The sequence below is a fragment of the Micromesistius poutassou genome, assembly GCF_964030765.1.
Source record: "Micromesistius poutassou genome assembly, chromosome: 13".
NCBI lineage: Eukaryota > Metazoa > Chordata > Actinopteri > Gadiformes > Gadidae > Micromesistius > Micromesistius poutassou.
The window spans coordinates 10,108,371-10,126,599 of NC_140283.1; the positions used below are offsets into that span (position 1 = coordinate 10,108,371).

An 18,229-nucleotide genomic window follows, 5' to 3' on the forward strand; every position below is an offset into this window, starting at 1 on the left:
CATCAATCAACAACAATATATAGGTTCCTCAACTTTTTCCATCCCAGATTTATGTTACGAAACCACAGAATGAACATTTGTGGTTATTAGTGTCATTCATCAACATCAAAGTGATGCTGGGAAAAAAAAATACAAAGAATATAAATTGTATATCTACATAGGAATATCATGACCACTGCTTGCATCCTGTGCCTCTTTGTTTAATGGAGAGCAGAAAAAAACGACCCTGAGAGCGAACAACTTGGCCAGAGACATTAGACTGCAGTGCTTTCGGGCTTTAAATAGGCCATGATGTCCCCTTCTGGTGGGCCAGCGTGATGCCCCTTCTGGTTCCGGCGGGCCATGATGCTAAGTCTGGTGAGCCTAGCCCAGCACCAGCGGCTAGGAACAGGAAGAATCCGTGGGGGCAGAGAGATGAGCCAGTCTGTTGTCCTGCCCAGTGACCTTTACATCAACAGGCTAAAGTGTGGCTCTGCATTTGAGAAGCAACCCTTGGAGCTCTTTTGAATGTCATTAATACTAATTAATCCTATTGGTTTGCCAGAAGTGCATCTGTGGTATCAATGCCTGGCATTTTAATGATGATTATAATAGTACCTGCTACGTGCTTTAAGCTCTCTGTTGAACGTAGCATGACTCTACTCAACAGCTTATTAGGATGGGTTAAGGTGATGAGCTAGTGATTAAGCCTCACTTCTCTTCTCGTTTTGTCCAAAAAAGCACCTTGGAAGTCTACGCCACCAAAGGAACTTTGCTAAACTGTTTGAGCAATGAGCAATTGGTATTTCTTAATGGAACATCATGATTTCTATGTTCTGTACAGTATATAAAATGCATACCATATAAGTGTGTATTAAAGGAGAAGTAGGCAATATTTCTGTAAAATAATGTCAAACTACCGTATAGAATAGAATGTATCTGAGGCTCCCAAAAAACAACTAATCAGGGAAAGTTTGGTAGCTACCAATCAGGAAAAGTATCTAGAAACTCATGCTCCTGGTTGCCTTTCTTTGCCCAACTACGCTGTGTGCACCATTGGACAATGTTTGGTTGGAGGGACAAAGGCCAAGGGGACGTTCCTAAGCCTTCTATCTTTCCAGATTCTTGTAGGTTAGTGGAATTTCCTCCAACTCCTGCGTACCGCTCCGTTAACTGCATGCTACTTTAACTGCATGCTACTTGTATTGGGACTGTGAACAAAATGTAGATTTACTGCATATTTACAAATACCAACTGTAGCCATACTATATACTAAGTGGATACCAACTGAATACGACCTGTATAGTAGGAGACCAGGTGCTGAGTGCCGCCAGTGGTTGCTAGTAGGAGGCACTGGGGTGCTCTTAGAGGAGTCAGTGTTTGGTTGAACAAACAGACAACTGTCAGAGAGAGAGCTAAGAAACACCTGGAGCCTGGGGGTGAACACTAAAATGTTGGGAAAATGATAAAATTGTGAAAGGAAAGAGAAGGCCAAGTGAAAAAACACAAGACGCAAAGAGAAAGCACATCACGGGCTAAGCCAGGTCATGTAGTTATGGTGAAAAAGGCCATATACTGTACATACATACATACATACATATACATACAAGAGTTAAGGATACACCGGGATCATCGTCTTATTAGCTGTAAAGCACCAGAGGTGCAGTGGAGACCTCTTGTTATTGCTGATTTTTGTATTGTTATTATTCCACCATCTTTTCTGCATGTCTTCCTGGATAACTTTTTACCACCATGTCCGCAATCATGCAGATTGGTTCCGAATGTCCTAATCTCTAAAAAAGGGAGCAAGCCACCAGTGGCTATATGGCCTTTTGAAAAGGCCATATCTCCCATCTTATTAGATCTACACTCGCAGAAAAGACGATGCAGCTTCCCATGGCCTTCAAGCATACCATGAGTGTGCCTTGGCCACCACTGCAGAGAAGCTACTTTATCTCACTTTAGGGTTTGAAAAGAACACTTCATGGGTTAAATACACAGTACGAGTCATTTATGCTGTGGAACCCCTCACCTTGAGTTGCCTGGCAATCTCGGCGTGGTTATCAAACACCAGGATGTTCACGGCCAGGTCCGAGCGCTCTTGGGACAGCGAGGAGGGCCCCTGGATGGCCGACGCCGCCACAGTGAAGTCCTGCAGAGGATGAGCGCACCTGGTGCCGTCCCACACCTGCAGATACAGAGCACCCGTTTCTACCAGGCTGTGGTGGACGTTAAGAGTTTAATCCTGGGAGTTTAAAGGGCCCCTTATTCAACCACTAAGTGTGACGTTGATGAGCCGTTTCAGACCAAATCCATCAGTGGCCAATAGAGCCAGACAGAGAGGAGGGAGAGAATGAGGTAATTCAAATAGATCATAGAATAGAATAGAGCTAAGAACTAAAACCAACATAATGAGGGAGAGAGAGTGACTGAGAAAGAAACACTGTTCCTGTCTCTATGCTTATACTTAGTTATTTAATCAAATGTTAAATAAGAAACACTTAAAACCAGATAAACATCAAACATTGTATTTTATTTAAATCCCCCCCAAAAGGTAAAAATAAACCTGGATAAGTTAAAGACAATATAAACTGGCAGTAAAGGTGTTTTTCATATAAACAAGGACAGCCCATATGGCCAGCAGATAAGGCCTTTATGCATTTATCAATCACATCAATGTAGACAAATCAGTTAATTGAAATACAGTTTTTCAGTTAAGGGGGCTTTTGGTGAATCAAAGTGAATCTTCGCCATTATCCAGAACCCAAAACCAGTGCAGGACTAGGTTCAGGTGTGTTAGGGTTGTGGGTCCAGGTGGCCTACCTTCAGCAGGATGCAGGCACCATCTACTTGGGCTTTCCACAGCAGCTGGCAGGTGAGGTCAAAGTACGACTGGGGCTGGACGCTGGACAGGTGGACCCTGGGGGTGGTGGGGAGAAGGTACTGCTTGGTGGCCCAGGTACGGAGCTCCTCCACGGCCCGCTCATCCTCCGGCTCAAAGTGAAACGACTTGCTGGAGGTCCGGGGAACCACGGCACTCTCCGGACGGCCGTCGAAGGTCACCACTGAGAAGCCAAAGGTGTTCAGCAGATTGATGGAGCCGCCAAACGCCTGAGTCTGGCAACATCAGAGGAAGAGGAACAATGAAGAGGATGAATGGGAGAACATGGAGGAGCAAGAGAAGGAACAATGAGGAAGAGGATGAATTGGAGAACAAGGAGGAACAAGGAGGAAGAGGAGGAACTAGAGAAGGAACAAGGAGTAATAAGAGGAGAAACAACGAGGAAGAGGACTAATTGGAGGAGCAAGGAGTAACAGGAGGAGGATAGCTTAGCATGTACCACTGCTAGTCAGAAAGGTACCGAGTTGCATCCCCAATGTATGCAGCTTGGGCGAAAGGCGTCCTTGAGCAAGGGGCCTACCCCGTACTTGCTCTTTCAAGAAATGTATCCAAATCCACAGTCAGTCACTTGGAACCTAAGCAGAATTATAAATTATTAAGCAGTACCTTCACCCGATGCATGCGGATGATGTCACCCAGTTGGAAGATCTTCGGATGGTCCTCTAGCCTCTCGCAGAAGATGTTGCACCCAACCCTCTGGTTGGACTGGTCTGTGATCTTCAGGGAGGAGCAGTAGTCTGGGACGTGGGGGAGTGGATCAGTAGACCAGAGGAAGTACACAACAACAGGTCTATGATGACACAGGTGGGACACACAGGTGAGACATTGTACAGGTAGACTGGGACCACCCGCACCCAGTCAATCAAACAATATTCATAAAGTGACTCTCAATCACTGTTTCTACTGTATTTCAATGCAATATACAAACAGCTGAATAACAAGAGCTACATTTGAGAGGTAGACTAAAACAAACATCAAATCGATTTGAAAAAAAGCTATCCTTTAAGATTTGGTCCAACATGATAACTATATTGTGATGTTATGTTCCACTGGCAGGCTGTTCCAGCTACGGTGTTCCTAAGGAGGCCTCTGCTCCCGGGATGACTCACCTGTTCCTCTGGTCTTGTAGGGCTGCTTGAAGAACACCACCACCCCATACACATTGACCACGGTTCCTGGTTTCAGCTCGTCCAGTGGAATGTACGTGTACTTGGCAGCCTTGGCAGGCTTGGAGACCTTAATCATGGAGACACTTGATAAAGTCCTGCTTCTGACTGATCAACTGTAGTGAAACACATCTGTGTACTGCGGAAAACAAGTAGTTACCTTATCTGTTTTACAATGAAAATCTGATTACAGCACTCCCTAACCCCAAGCTCTCAAAGATCAAGGAAATCGTCGAGTGGAACTGGTGCCTGGCTGGGAATGGGCAAAGACCCTCCCAGTTTGATTCCATCAGTCAAAGACTGGTTGTACTGTGCAGCTTCCAGTTTCTATCAGTAAACGACCGGTTGTACTGGGAAGCTCACAGTTTCCATCAGTGGAATAATACTTGTACGGGGTAGCTCCCAGTGCCCCACAGTAGAAAACTATGGTTAGACTGGTTAGCAGTCAGAAGATTGAGGTTGTACGGGGATGATCCCAGTTCCCTTATTACAGCAGTAGGCAAAAAATACATTTTAGCAACACAAATTTGATGTATTATGAATCAGTGTTTCATGGATTTATTGTTCCAACTTTCCCATCTGGCCTGTCAACTACAGCAGACTAATCGCATCACACAGCGCCTGTGTGTGCATGTGTGTGCGTATATGTGCACAGCAGGATTCAACTAAAGGGAACGCGCATACTCAGCATATACCTGGCCTCCTTTAGCAGATGCTACAAAGAGTGTGTCTGTTCCCATTAGCTGCTAACCGTTCCATTCAAATAAGAGGATGTTGAGATAGCATTGCTTAAAGCACAAGCAAATAAGGGCTGCCAAACATGGGATAAAACTCACACATACACCCCATGTGTTTGGTCTCCTGAAAGCTATACCATTCCCCCCCCCCCCCCCCCCACATCTGGAGACTGATTCCAGGAGTTCTCTAGCCAATCAGGGGGAAGACTCTGACCTCAGAGGTGGCGCTCCTCTTGGGCACTGTGGGAGATCTGCTGACACTGGGAAGTAGGGAGGGCAGCACCTGGAAAAGCGGGAGAGAGTTCTCATGTTCATGGCATGTTATCAGGGACTGTTATTGTGGCTGGATATAATGTGATGGAATGCAACTGTCTGAACTGTAATAGTCATTAGTCCTCTGTGATTAACAGGGTTAAGGTTAAAGTCTACTATGCTTTAATGGGAATACAATTGTATTAAATAAAACACGTGCTGGAATAACATCTTTGTAGATAATTGGAAAAAAAACAAACAAACAAGAAACTGAAGTATTTTGTAACTATTGTAAATGATGGATGTAGCATCAGTATGTAGTAGTATGCAAAGAAGCAATTAAAAATAACACTTGTGTTCTTCAACCTGAACTGCCAGGGGTTAACTGTATGCCATGTTCGCCTTGATGCTGAACATGTAGTGCCCTATCGCGACAGCCGATGCCTCGTCCCTACGCTCTGCCCATGTTGAGTGCTACAGGGGAGTAACTTACGTAGAGGCAGGCGTCATCTCCAGAGAGCAGGAGGTTGCAGGGGTGGAGCTGGTCCTTGTGAGCCGTGGGAGACTTGCCAACAGTGAAGCCAGTCACCACCACCACCTCCTGGAACAGCACAGGAAGTATGCCTGCCAGTCAACCACCCGGCTGACAAGGTAACCTCCCAAGTCAACCGGCCATTTAGCCAACTTACCAGCCAGCCAGTCGGTCGGTCGGCTGAGCAGCAAGCAGTGTAATCAGACAATAGAGAGCTCAAAGAGGTTTGCAGGGAGATAAAGACAGGCTATCCCGGAGAGGTGACAGATTGAAGTAGCAGATGCTGCAGCCTAGGAGTTGTTAACCAAGACACTGTAATAAACCAGCCCTGATAAAGACAGCTGAATCTACTGTGCGCCTCTTTTGTGAGGAGTGTGTCATGAGCCTGGCCCTGAATCAGCCTGATACACAGCAGCCTGCCAGTGCCAGCGCACACAGCCTCAGAAGGAGGGCAGATAGTCAAAGTAATCACATTATACAGAGACACAGAATTATCTATAGCTCTGTGTGATAGCAAATCCCTGCTCCAGTTCTTCTATTTAGAACAGAATTGGACCTCCATGAGGAGAGCTTTACAAGATCTTCCGTTTTGCAGAGTAGTTGCAGAGAGGAACCAGAAATAGACAGATCAGCTGTGTGTTCCAACCCTAGAGCCATGATCAGACTTACCATCACCAGACCAAATGATCCCCTATACCACACCATCATCACACATTAATACCAAAACTATAGTAAGACAACCAAGACATTACATACATCTAGTCTAAATCGAGTCTAAATTATATAATCCAGTTTATGCAGAAGCTTTACATCGTGATTGCATATCTTCTTTGGCCGTATTAGGCCGGACAATGACACTGTCACCTTAGATATGTCAGGGATTCTGCTGACCAAACACCATGTACGCAATGTACTTTACATAAGGTGTTTGCTCTGTACATGGCGCTCAATTCAGCACTGTCTGCAGAACAGGTCTTGGAGAGGATTTTTTTCTATTTTACAGATGACCCATACTTTCTGCAGACTGCAGTAAACAGAAATATATAATAGCACATCGGACACTCAAAGTTGTGTCCTCTATTGTTAACAGATGTGATTCATAGAAGAAGATCAGCATGCTCATTTCATGATGCAATGGGATGCGTTCTATCCTTCTGTCTCCAGCGCCTGTCACACATGCACTGCAACCCTGAACTTATGAAGACCATACCCGGAGGAGCTGTAAGTGAGAACGCAAATGGCCAAATCAGTTGGACCAGACATTGACATATCCCTGCCAGCTCCCTAGCAGAAAGTCTTTGCAATATGCAATTGAGACCATGTGTGAATAGAGTAGGTCATTGTCTGTAGAACGCACAGCGAATTGATCCTGTTCTACGTACTCCAGTATAGTGGGTGGTGGTGCTAAATGCAACAAAGAAGAATTCACAGCGTCCGTTGATAAGGTTTCTATCTTAACACTGGCTTAAAACATGTATTGCAGATGCATCCGAATACGTTGTATTGATAAATGCAAAAACAAGGCTTACGGATTAATCTGTAGTCAGATCCGCCATCTTGGATGGGCTGTGAACAAAACAATGCCTCAAACAAACTAGTATTTCCAGTATGTGATGACATGTCTGGCATGGACAATCTCCTGCTGTGTGCTACATGTGTGAAAGGGCAACTCTGGTAAATGATGAACCTAATGAACCTGAACCTGATTCTCTAGACATAGGGTTTAATCTGTGCCTATGGAGGTGTTGCCCTATGGGGATGCTATGTGGACCAAACAGGGCCAGGGATAAGTCTGTACCTATGCAGGTGTTGCACTATGGGGTTTCTGCGTGGACCCAACACGGCCAGGGATTAGTCTGTACCTCCTGGTCTAAACAGCCGACTCTGAATGAAAGAGATTGTTGTTGTACAATGGGCTATTTGTGTGGTCCTTTCGGAGGAGAATGTAATTTGTGTCAAAGGGAATGCAGCCCAGACTGTTGACTTCCCGAATTAGGAGGCGTGGGTGGGAATGCTGTGGCTACAGCAGTAGCTCTCATACATCGAGCACCACTTTCTTTGTGGTGTGGGCGACTCCAGTTTGTGCCATTAAGATGGCTACTTCGTGATTAGCTGACAGTACCATGAGTCTACTGCAGGCTTTCTTTGAGAGTACAGAGATGGTCACGGTAAACAGATATCGGTAATAAGGCCGTTTTTGAAGACAATATGATGTTGATATAGTGGGATGAGGAATAACAGCAAAATATTTGATCATGGATACAGTTGGTCGTCCTTCTGTACTAAAACAAAATGAAACACATGACTTTAAATCTTTCCTTAGTCTCAAGTTCTGTTCAGGAAACTGGCTGACACATAATGCACTTCAAGACAAGTTATTTTCTTTCATTTATTTATTTTAGTTTTGTTTAATTAAATAAATGAAAAATCATCCCGAAATGTTTTGAATGCTATTGTTTGTGGGTCAAGTTAATTAACCCACAACGGCATCTAAAAGGACAAAGAATCTTCAATGTTTCGTGATTCTTCATTCATTTCGTTACCCCTCTATGTAGTAAGATAAATAATAATCAGTTGAGAAACATCATATCAATGTGACACCCGGACAGGACAATGGGTTCCTGATCTGGGGCCTCATTTATAAAACTCTGTGTAAAACCCTCCCTAAAACATTGCGTACGCCCAAACCTCAGAATGTGCGTACGCACAAAAATATTCAGATTTATAAAACCGTGCGGCGCACACCTGTACGCACTCTTCTCGTTATAAATACCAACTTGCATTGAATTTGGCGAATTTGCACGAGCGCCATGCTCCTCCCAAGTTCGTCCCATAATAGTCTTTATAAGGTCAATGCTAATTAACCAATGAATATTCCTAGTATATAAAGGAGCCTTTGCTGACCTATCATTACACGGGAACACACGCATGCATTACACGCGCTCGCATCTCATACCCCTCGCTAAATTCTCGAGCAATTCCAAAGCTGCCATATTTTAGCCCTTTAGAATACAGAGGCCAACAGGAGCATTATTTATTGGCCTTGTGCCAATATGATAATTAATTACTATCTCCTATAGGCTAATTTAATGTAGGCCTACATATATATGTATCAGGAAAATGAATACAACTTAAGTGATACAGTTGGTCTGGCCGAGGATTGTGATTTGAATGGGTTGTAGTGTGTTGAACATAATATTGCCTTAATTCATATTTCATAATGGGTGCTTTTTATAAAATGAATAAATAAATTCAAAGTCACAGTATGTGGTGCGCAATGTGCGTTGGGTATCGGGAGGCATAGACATCTTATATCAGATGTCTATGTCAGGAGGTAGCGTGTTCTTCTTTTGGCGTTATTGGCGGATTGCAAACCGATATGGTGCATTACCGCCACCAAATTTCTGTTGTCATCTCCGGAGATCACTGTTTGAAAAACTTTGCGGGACCTTTATTCCAGGGTGAAAGGATGCGTAGAACTGCGCACTCTTTTCCGCAAGGAATTTTTCTATAAATCACAACGTTGCCGGTGAAAGATGCGTACCCACATTTCATCCCTCATTATCATCCTCATCGTCATCCGCTTAGGCGTCCAGTGGGCATCCTTACCAGATGCCCGAACCACCTCAACTGACTCCTTTCTAAGCAAAGGAGCAGCGGCTCTAATCCGAGTTCCTCCCGGATGACTGAACTTCTCACCCTATCCCTAAGGGAGAAGCCAGCCACCCTCCTGAGAAAACTCATCTCGGCCGCTTGTATCGGGGATCTCGTCCTTTCGGTCATCACCCATCCCTCATGACCATAGGTGAGGGTAGGAACGAAGATCGACCGGTAGATTGAGAGCTTTGCCTTGCAGCTCAGCTCTCTTTTCGTCACAACAGTGCGGTAAAGCGAACACAATACCGCCCCCGCTGCTCCGATTCTCCGGCCAATCTCACGCTCCATCGTACCCTCACTCGCGAACAAGACCCCGAGGTACTTAAACTCCTTCACTTGGGCTAAGGACTCATTTCCTACCCGGAGAGGGACGCAGGAATATTCCTAGACCTTTATAAATGAGGCCCCTGGACTGGAGGAGAAGTCTTTCAAAAACATTTAGGAAAGCAGAGAATGGATATCCTACCCCACAACTGACGGCTTTAGAGAAGTCCTTGGCCAGCCCTCCAAACAGGATCACGTTGATGGACCTGTTTCTTGATGACAAGCTTTGCACCGACTCTTCATCTGAGAGACAAAGCAACCATGGGGCTTTTACTCTGAAGTATTAAAAAATGATCAGCCTTCTCAGCTGTTGTTACAATTGTGAAATATATCACTTGGAGGTGATCTTTGTACCAAAAGAATGATAACACCTGTGAGATTGTCGTGCAAGTGAAATAATTTATGTGGATACTAGCGGGTTAGAGTAAATAAAGCACAACATAAGTTGAAGATTTCATTTCTGCCTGAAATAAATGTCATGTTTTAGATTGAATTCAACCTAGTGTTGGTAGGTTGGTAGCTGGTAGCCCTATAGTACTATAGGGTCATAGCACATCCGATGAGTAACTGGATCAGTATTGGATGCAAATAAAGATAAGTAGAGAAAGACAGATTTTTTACTAGAAATTTACTATAGAAACATGATGAGGTAGATATCTTGGGTCCCAATGTATTTTTTTTTACCCCTCTTGACCCCTCTATGGAAAGATCAGGGTGAATACAACACTATTGAACCATACTAAATCCTGAAACCCACTCTTCGCTACTATGCACTGATTGTAAACACCATGTTTAGGTGCCCAGACGTGCTCAAACACAACTTTGATGACAAAAACAATAAAAGGTAAGACCTAATTGTTGCAGGATAGCAGGCTATCCTTTGTATGGCCATGTGTGTGAGTGTGTGTTTGTATGTATGTATTTGTGAAATCCCTTTAACTTAAGAGTGTAGCTGTACAGAGTGAACAGACAGCCATTGTTAGCATCAATGCATTACCTTCAATAACGGCCTTCAGGACAAAGTCCTCATCTCCCAGGGAAACCAGTGGGCCTTTCTTAATTACCTTCCCCTGAAAGGACAACAACAAAAGGCATTAATGACCAGCACCTGTTATGTTACAAGTATTTTTGACATGGTGTTATCGTGTCCGATACCATACTTTCAACCATGTTCAAATTGAAGAAAGAAAAAGGAAAGAAGCAGGATGAATCACAATGACTTTGTATAAAAAAGCCTGTGTTGAGAAACAGGTATCCTGTGGACATGTCCATTATGTACACACCCTGACAGAGGCCTGGGAGCTGTCTGTTGCTGTGCTGATGCCAGGGATGGGGATCCTGGTTAAGTGGGACCCGGGATTGGCCTGGTCCGCCACCACGCGGCCTGGCATGGTGTTACAAAGTTCCTGGAAAACATAAACAACACAAGAATTATTTCAACTGCAAAACCTGACATGTACACATTGCACGGGCCAAGATGGACGACTTGATTTTTGAACAGCAATCAATCCAACTATCGGGTTGTCAATTCACGTCCTATCACAGGCTGCCCTACATACGGGACTTATCTTCCATCCCGTAAGGCCACTCCTGCGAGGAGCAGGACAATAGGAAAAGCCACTTGAGGGGGACACGAAAAGAAGCCGAACGAGAGACTATGCAAGGAGCTACGACGATGAATCCCTATGGGTTGATAGGGTGAAATGCAGGTGGTAGCGCTAGCGGAGGAGAAATTCCATCAGAAGCCCAGCGTTGGCTTCTCCAGCAGATTACGGAGAACCAGGAGGATGCGAGGAGCCCTGGCGGCCATGTTTCCAGCAGGTGGTGTGGAGCTTCTTGTCACAGCGTGTTAGTGTGATTCCAGGGCAGTTGGCCCTGGTGAAGTCACTTAGCGCTACCTAGCGTGGCCAGGGCTGACAAGGCAGGGACAGCCTGGGAGGGGAAGTTAGTCAGCCAATCGTAGCTTCAGCTGCTCAGCCAGCCAGAAAGCAGAGCAGGGGCAGGAGCCATGCACTGCGGACCAGAGGTAGGAACCGGGGCTGCAGGGCAGTGCCAGTGCGCGGTCGATAACTAAAGGAAAAATAGATTGTGTAAATACGGTTAGCCTACATGAAAGTGGCTGATGTGTTTTCATCTATGGATCTTTAGGAACAAAGAAAACAATGTATAGATATGGCAGCATATGACAAAAATTCACTCTTGTGTAGTATTCCTCTGCTGGCGAGAGCAATTATATAGCCTGCGAGGAGAAAATCATAAATTGAGCAGGCACACAAAGTGCAGTAGCAGGCAACTGATGCCCCCGTGCACACAAATGCCGTCTCCTCCTCAAAGTGTTCTGGTGTCTGGATGTCACAAATATGACATAAATGCTTCTAAAGTAAATTAAGTAAAAGTGCTTGCAATAATAATTTGAGTGCACCGATGAGTGTTTGAGTGTTAGATGTGCGCGAGTCTGCAGTCATTTCTACTTGCAATTTTGGCAGTGATATGCCGACATATATAAAGTAGATATAGATTGTTTCAGTCTATATCTATATTGTTACCGTAGCCCTGAAAAATCTACTTAAACATAAAGCACCATATAAGGAGTATTCCAAGGGCTCCTTTAAGTTGCCAACTCAACATTTAGATGTCATCTATATCTCGTGAGCAGGGTCTTTATTTATAGATAATATTTTAATATTTATACGTCTCTTCAGAGAACATAGAGGGTCCCGAGGGCCTAGTTTGAATCTTATATGACCGGCCTAAAAGCTCATCTATTTACATGCCACCGGAAAAAAATGGCAGCCCGTGCAGAGCCTTATCCTCTACAGGGGCTGTAGAATGCAGCTTTTTGAAGTTAAACGGCTGAATTATTAAAAAAACAAATACATACAGGAGCGGAGGAAAGGTGTTCTCCTGGGGGCGGACATTAGCTTGCGCGCGAGAGAGAGAGAGAGAGAGAGAGAGAGAGAGAGAGAGAGAGAGAGAGAGAGAGAGAGAGAGAGAGAGAGAGAGAGAGAGAGAGAGAGAGAGAGAGAGAGGAAAGGCAAACAGCGTACTACGCACCACATTGTGGGTACTTTTATCCCGTCCATGATAGGTAAAGAGGACCCTCAGGCCTCGAGGAGACTTGAGAAATTCAGGTGCTTTGTTTTGACCACATTTTGAACAACTTGAATCAGATTTTCAGCCTAAGCTCTTCCTAAGTGTCAGGAAGCTAACGTTTCCAGAAACATAAGTCTACGGTAGGCAATTTATTTTAGAAGCCTTTAAAAGTCATATGTGTTGAAATTCTCTTTACATCCCGACAACAATCAATACATCAAATGCTCGGACAAATAAAATAAGCAAATCTGGTATCTGTCATAAAGGCATACAATAAGCCCATCCTATACAGAAAGTTAACCCAGCCAATCATTTCATTCACCAGAATGAAATGATTGGATGGCATGGCTGGAGTCTTCCACAGGCTAGGCAGACCTATTGCTCAAGCTATCCTACAGTAGTAACATGTTTTCGGGAAGTGGCTTTAGTGGGGGGTCTGAATGGTGGATTGGAATGTTTTGATTGGATACTTTCAAAATGCTACTTGGTTACTGACTGGTTTCTCAAAACTGTCCACGTAATGCAGAGTAGTACATAGTTAAGAGCCATAGTTATTAGACTACAGTTCATACAGTCTATGGTTCAGTCTCAGGGTCCTCAAAACTACAAAAGGTGTATACAGATAGCGGCTAACGATATCCCCCAGTAAGAAGTCAAGGATGTGTTAAACCTAGAGGTGGAATCATGACACCAATCCGCTTGTGTTGGGGTTTGGTTCACCTTTTATGAGAGACTGAGAGTTCAAGAGACTTGAACTTGCTAGCTTTAAACTTCACTTTGTTCCCTCTTTCTGCATTGAGTGAGCTCTACACTGGTAAGGTACGTAGATATTCAACAACAGTATTTTGACCTTAAGATTTTTATAGTAATATATTTATTATACAATATTTTAAAATGTAAGTTGCGTGTCCTTTGAAATATAGCCAGAACTAACTGTTAGGGTTTTCTTGGAGAAAGGGATTGTTGCCCACGATTGTTGCCTGGGGTTGTCTTCTGCCGGAGCCCTGCTGCCCGCCGGAGCCCCGCTGCCCGTTGCCCAGGGTTGTCTCCCGCCGGAGACAACCCCAGGCAACAATCGTGGGCAACAATCCCTTTCTCCAAGAAAATGTTAACAGTTAGTTCTGGCTATATTTCAAAGGACACGCTACTTACATTTTTAAATATTGTCAAAATACTATCAAAATCGTAAGGTCAAAATACTGTTGTTGAATATCTACTACACTTACCAGTGTAGAGCTCACTCAATGCAGAAAGAGGGAACGAGGGGAGGTTTAAAGCTAGCAGCAGTGTTGTCATTGGCTGAAACTGTTGGGGGCGGGGAGTGCCTTCCAGGCTGCGCTGCCTTGAAGGCTCCATTGGGGGCACAAAACACCATCAAGCTTTATTTTCGATTTCCAAGGGGCGTCACCAATGGGAGCAGACCAAAATGCCTCTGGATGCAATTGGACAGGCCTACAAACAATCATAGAAACGAAACGGGTGATGCAGCACTGACAATAACAAAAGAATACATCTTTCTTTTAAACAAAAGCTTTGAAGGGCAATCGTTGGTTCTTCTTTTAGTGAAAATATACCGTCCTCAAAAGTGGAATCAATTGTTGATGAAAATGTCTCTACGGCGCACCTCTGCCATCTTATATATGCTCGGTTGATGATGAGGATGAGAAATAAACTTCTACCAAGTTTTTTCGGTAGAAAATATCTATAGCAAAACAGGAAACAATGTAGTTGTTGGTAATAGGCCCAGGCTTTGTGCCGTCTCCCTCCAGGACTGATGGGTCCTAGCCTGGGAACCAGACGAATCTCGCAAGCTCATGTTTAATATGCTCTGCAGATATCTCTACATAGCTAGATTACCAGGTTTGCGCTTTGAAACTCCCAACACACATGTTGATTTTGATGCTGTAGTAGGCGTTTATCTCTGAGCTTCAAAAGCAATCACCCTTTGTGAAGACCACACATGCTTTAAAACATCTATTTTCGTGACCCCTACCTACCTATCGGCTGTACTAGACTCACCATCATTCTGACAAAAAGACAACTGTCCAACCACACCTTCTCCATCACAGCAACGTTGAGCCAGGTCTCCTTTATGGAGTCATCCCATTTTACCACATGCTCACAGCAGTAAGGTGAGCAATAGGCTTTCTAAAATCATTCACTGAGCTGGTAAAATTATTGGACTGGCCACTTCCAACCATCAGATCACAACACCTCCTTTCTGACTCATAAGGCAAACATAATATCATGATGATCCATAGCAGCCAATCCACCAACACCTCACCCACGTCCCCTCCGGCCACAGACTCCTCCTCTAAGGGCGCAGACTCAGAAAGCTCAGATTAAAAAAAGGGCCAGTTTAAGCTAAATCCTCATCCCTTCTGCCAACCCTTTTTAAACGGGCCTGTACACAAGTGTCTTGTGACAGTGTTGTATGACTACATCTTGTGTACTGCTGTGTCTATGTATAAGGGGTAAAAAACGGGTTACAAGGAGTACAAACGTTGACTCCAATAAACAAGCACTCATCGACCCTTAAAAATTACAAACGAGAAATTTTAAAAATTCATTATAAATCATGTTGATATGTGTTTTGGCAAAGTTCTGGAGCAGGATATACAATTATGTGATTTCAATCACAGCTTATGCAGTTTGAAAGTCACGTTCTGACGCAGGGAACTGAGACGTGTCCCAGACCTGTACAAGTCTCAGTGTGTCTAGTGGCGTATGCGAGCAGAAGGGGCTTCCGAGTAAGGCCGTCGGCGGCAGTGCTCCTCTATAGAGCCAGCGTTTGGTCAATATTTAGACACAATCCGCGATTACAATAGCCGTTTCTCAATTCGCGTTCTCATCTGTACTTGTGTACTCGCGTTCTCGTGAAACGTCATCAGTCGTAGCCCAAGTACTGTTCCAATTCAAAGTACGCATCAAGTCAAGTACAGTCGTAAAACCCGGAAGTGTTCTCGATGCGTTCTTAAACTGGCCATTCCACCAAGGATGCATCGGAGGTAACTTGTGTGGACTTGGGACCGTTAAATATCCCAGGATGCATTTCGCATTCCCATGTTTTAAAATATTAGTATGTAAGCTATAATAATTGCCTATATATAGGAACATTTTACATATATAACAAAAATGTAGGCCTATTCATTCAAAAATATTGACATACTATTTTGTATGTATTTTGTACTGTTTTATATAATTTGTTTATATTGTATAAGTCGCTGATAGAGGAAACCCATCGCAACGGCAACGAAAATCCGATCGTGTGTGTGTTTCTATTCTAATCCGTGTAAATTCTCGCTCATTCGTAATTATTATATCAATAGCCTACTCTCCAACTACATAGGCAGTTAGGCATGCGCATCTGTTGTACCCTACATATAAAAAGTTGTGTGTATAGCTTATGCACACGAAACACATATCTTTAAAATACAGATTAAACCTACGTTCGATATAAGTAATTTGGTGGAAACTATAGCGTACCATTTGTGCACCTTGGTGCAATTTTACATCTTACATCCCTACTATGTACTGTATGTAAACAACAAATTTCCTACGAATTTCCTCTTTGAGGAAAATAAATGACAGACAATCTATCCATCTACTAGTTGACTTGTTAAACCAGGGTGTGTGTGTTATGCTCTGACCTGAAGAGCGTCTAACCCTATGGTCTGACCTGAAAAGGGACTAAGGGATCTGCTGACGTATAGTGAGGGGTACTGTGGTACCACCACCTCTCATCCACTGGCAAGGACAGCAACAAGCCTGAGAAGATGCTGGTGAGAGAGAGAGAGAAAAAGAGAGGTGGAAGGCATGAATTTAGTTGGCATTGTTGAAATACGTCAATATGAATGACTAATGGTAGAGAAAATGTGACATTAAACAAAATCCCAAAGACAATTATTTAAGCGTTCGGTTAGTGTGGTTACCCGAGGCGGGTGTTGTAACAATCAATGAAACTGTTGCGAGAGGTTTCAGAAGTATTATTATTTAAATGGGGATAACTGCCTCTCACATACTCTAAAGGAACCAAGTAACCCTCAGAAGAGGATCTGGAATCACTCGCTCGTCTCCTCCGCAGAGGAGCGGATGATGTTCCATTGTGCCACTGCGCTGACTGCACATGCTGATGGCTCGTCCATTGTTCAACTGCGCTGGCTGTATCTGCTGATGGTCTCATCATTCATGCTCCTGTCACATCTGCCTGATGCCAGCAGCCATGCGAGGCAGCCATGTCACAGCAGCCCATGAGGATGCGCAGTGGCAGCAGGGGGCTGTCGGATCAGTGGCAAGCACTGGAAAACCGAGCTGACATCTTCAGTCAAACAGCAGGCCACGGCCAAGATGACATAAGCGAGGCCTTCAGAGCCTTTTGGTGAAAAGTCATGGATGCCTGGCAGCCATGGAGGGGGGGCAACTGCTCAACGACATGTACTGTTCTGGTGCCTTTTCCACACGTATTAGTGAGGCCCAGGACCAGAGCCAGAACCATGTCGGTTCTAGGACATTTCATATGTATACAGGCCCACATTATATGACACTGCCTAATCCTAAACCCTCTCAAGGGCAAGGAATACTCCTAAAAGCATTCAAGAGAAGCAGTCTACTGAAGAAGCATTGCCTCCTTCCATGCATAGTCAGGGGTAAAATAAGTATTTTATCGAATGGAGGGACTCTTCATAGTGTTTGGAGCAGAAAACAAAACAAAAGCAAAATGAAGGGGAATTAAGATCAAGCCATTAGAAAATAGTTGGATGATCGAATAATCATTCCTTAGTTGCATTGTTGAACATTATTTGAATATTTCAGTAGCACTTTGACAGCTGCAGTTCAGTGTAAGGATACGCAAGCCAATAACCCTCCAGTTATAGAACGATTTTAATGATGAACGTATTTAGCAGCTATTTCAATGTTCAACGAGTCCAAAAGACACCAAAAAGATAGGCCTACTCTCATACTTTGGAAATCGGGTGCATTCTGAAACTTTTAGGCTGCATTGAAGCTCTGCCGTAACCAAGTCTAACAGATTAGGGATCCGACAGGCCAGCTTATAAAGCTCACGTGATATTGTTGTTATCCTATTTAGCGTTAATAAAATAACATTTGTTTCACCAATTCAACCACTTTAGAAATTAAAAGGAAAAGAATATGTGCTAAAAAATATTCTGCAGCATTGGTCTCCACCTGCTACGTTACAGGCAGTTAACGTTTTTTTTCTTACATCTTCTCGCCATTGAATATTTGGATATTCATCTCGAAACCTAACATATTTCAAGCTTGAAATTATGTATTCGGGCCAGCCCTAATGCTAAGCTTACATAAATCACTGGAGGCTATCCCAGGGCTGGGGCTTCCAACAGGGCCTTGACCTGTCAATATTCACAGGCAGGAAAATAAGTGGTAGTATCCTCTGCTCCAGCAGCTAAAGACCAAATTATACTACTACAGCTTCGAAAAGCCACTGTAGCTACATCATGGCTCTCTACCCTTTATACCATTTATTAGTTACATTTATGGTTCTGCATCAGTTATTCTGAGCATAGACCCGCAAAAGTTGTTAAAACCTCAACTTGTATAATGAACT

The 18,229-nt window shown here is 43.9% G+C and overlaps 1 protein-coding gene across 2 annotated transcripts in view; it reads right to left on the reverse strand.

Annotated features, from left to right (window-relative positions):
- pot1 (protection of telomeres 1 homolog) overlaps nt 1-18,229 on the reverse strand; it is a 36,045-nt gene that overhangs the window by 16,237 nt on the left and 1,579 nt on the right. Inside the window, exons 2-11 of one of the 2 annotated variants that reach the window (XM_084476818.1) lie at nt 16,322-16,421; nt 10,833-10,955; nt 10,547-10,619; nt 9,692-9,792; nt 5,530-5,637; nt 4,999-5,067; nt 3,991-4,117; nt 3,488-3,618; nt 2,803-3,096; nt 2,012-2,167 (exon numbers count right to left, since the gene is read on the reverse strand). In XM_084476818.1, the coding sequence (XP_084332944.1) occupies nt 2,012-2,167; nt 2,803-3,096; nt 3,488-3,618; nt 3,991-4,117; nt 4,999-5,067; nt 5,530-5,637; nt 9,692-9,792; nt 10,547-10,619; nt 10,833-10,940 (1,167 nt within the window). In that variant the 5' untranslated portion in view covers nt 10,941-10,955; nt 16,322-16,421. The remainder of the gene's footprint in view (nt 1-2,011; nt 2,168-2,802; nt 3,097-3,487; nt 3,619-3,990; nt 4,118-4,998; nt 5,068-5,529; nt 5,638-9,691; nt 9,793-10,546; nt 10,620-10,832; nt 10,956-16,321; nt 16,422-18,229) is intronic. The other variant, XM_084476819.1, reaches the window with a different exon arrangement.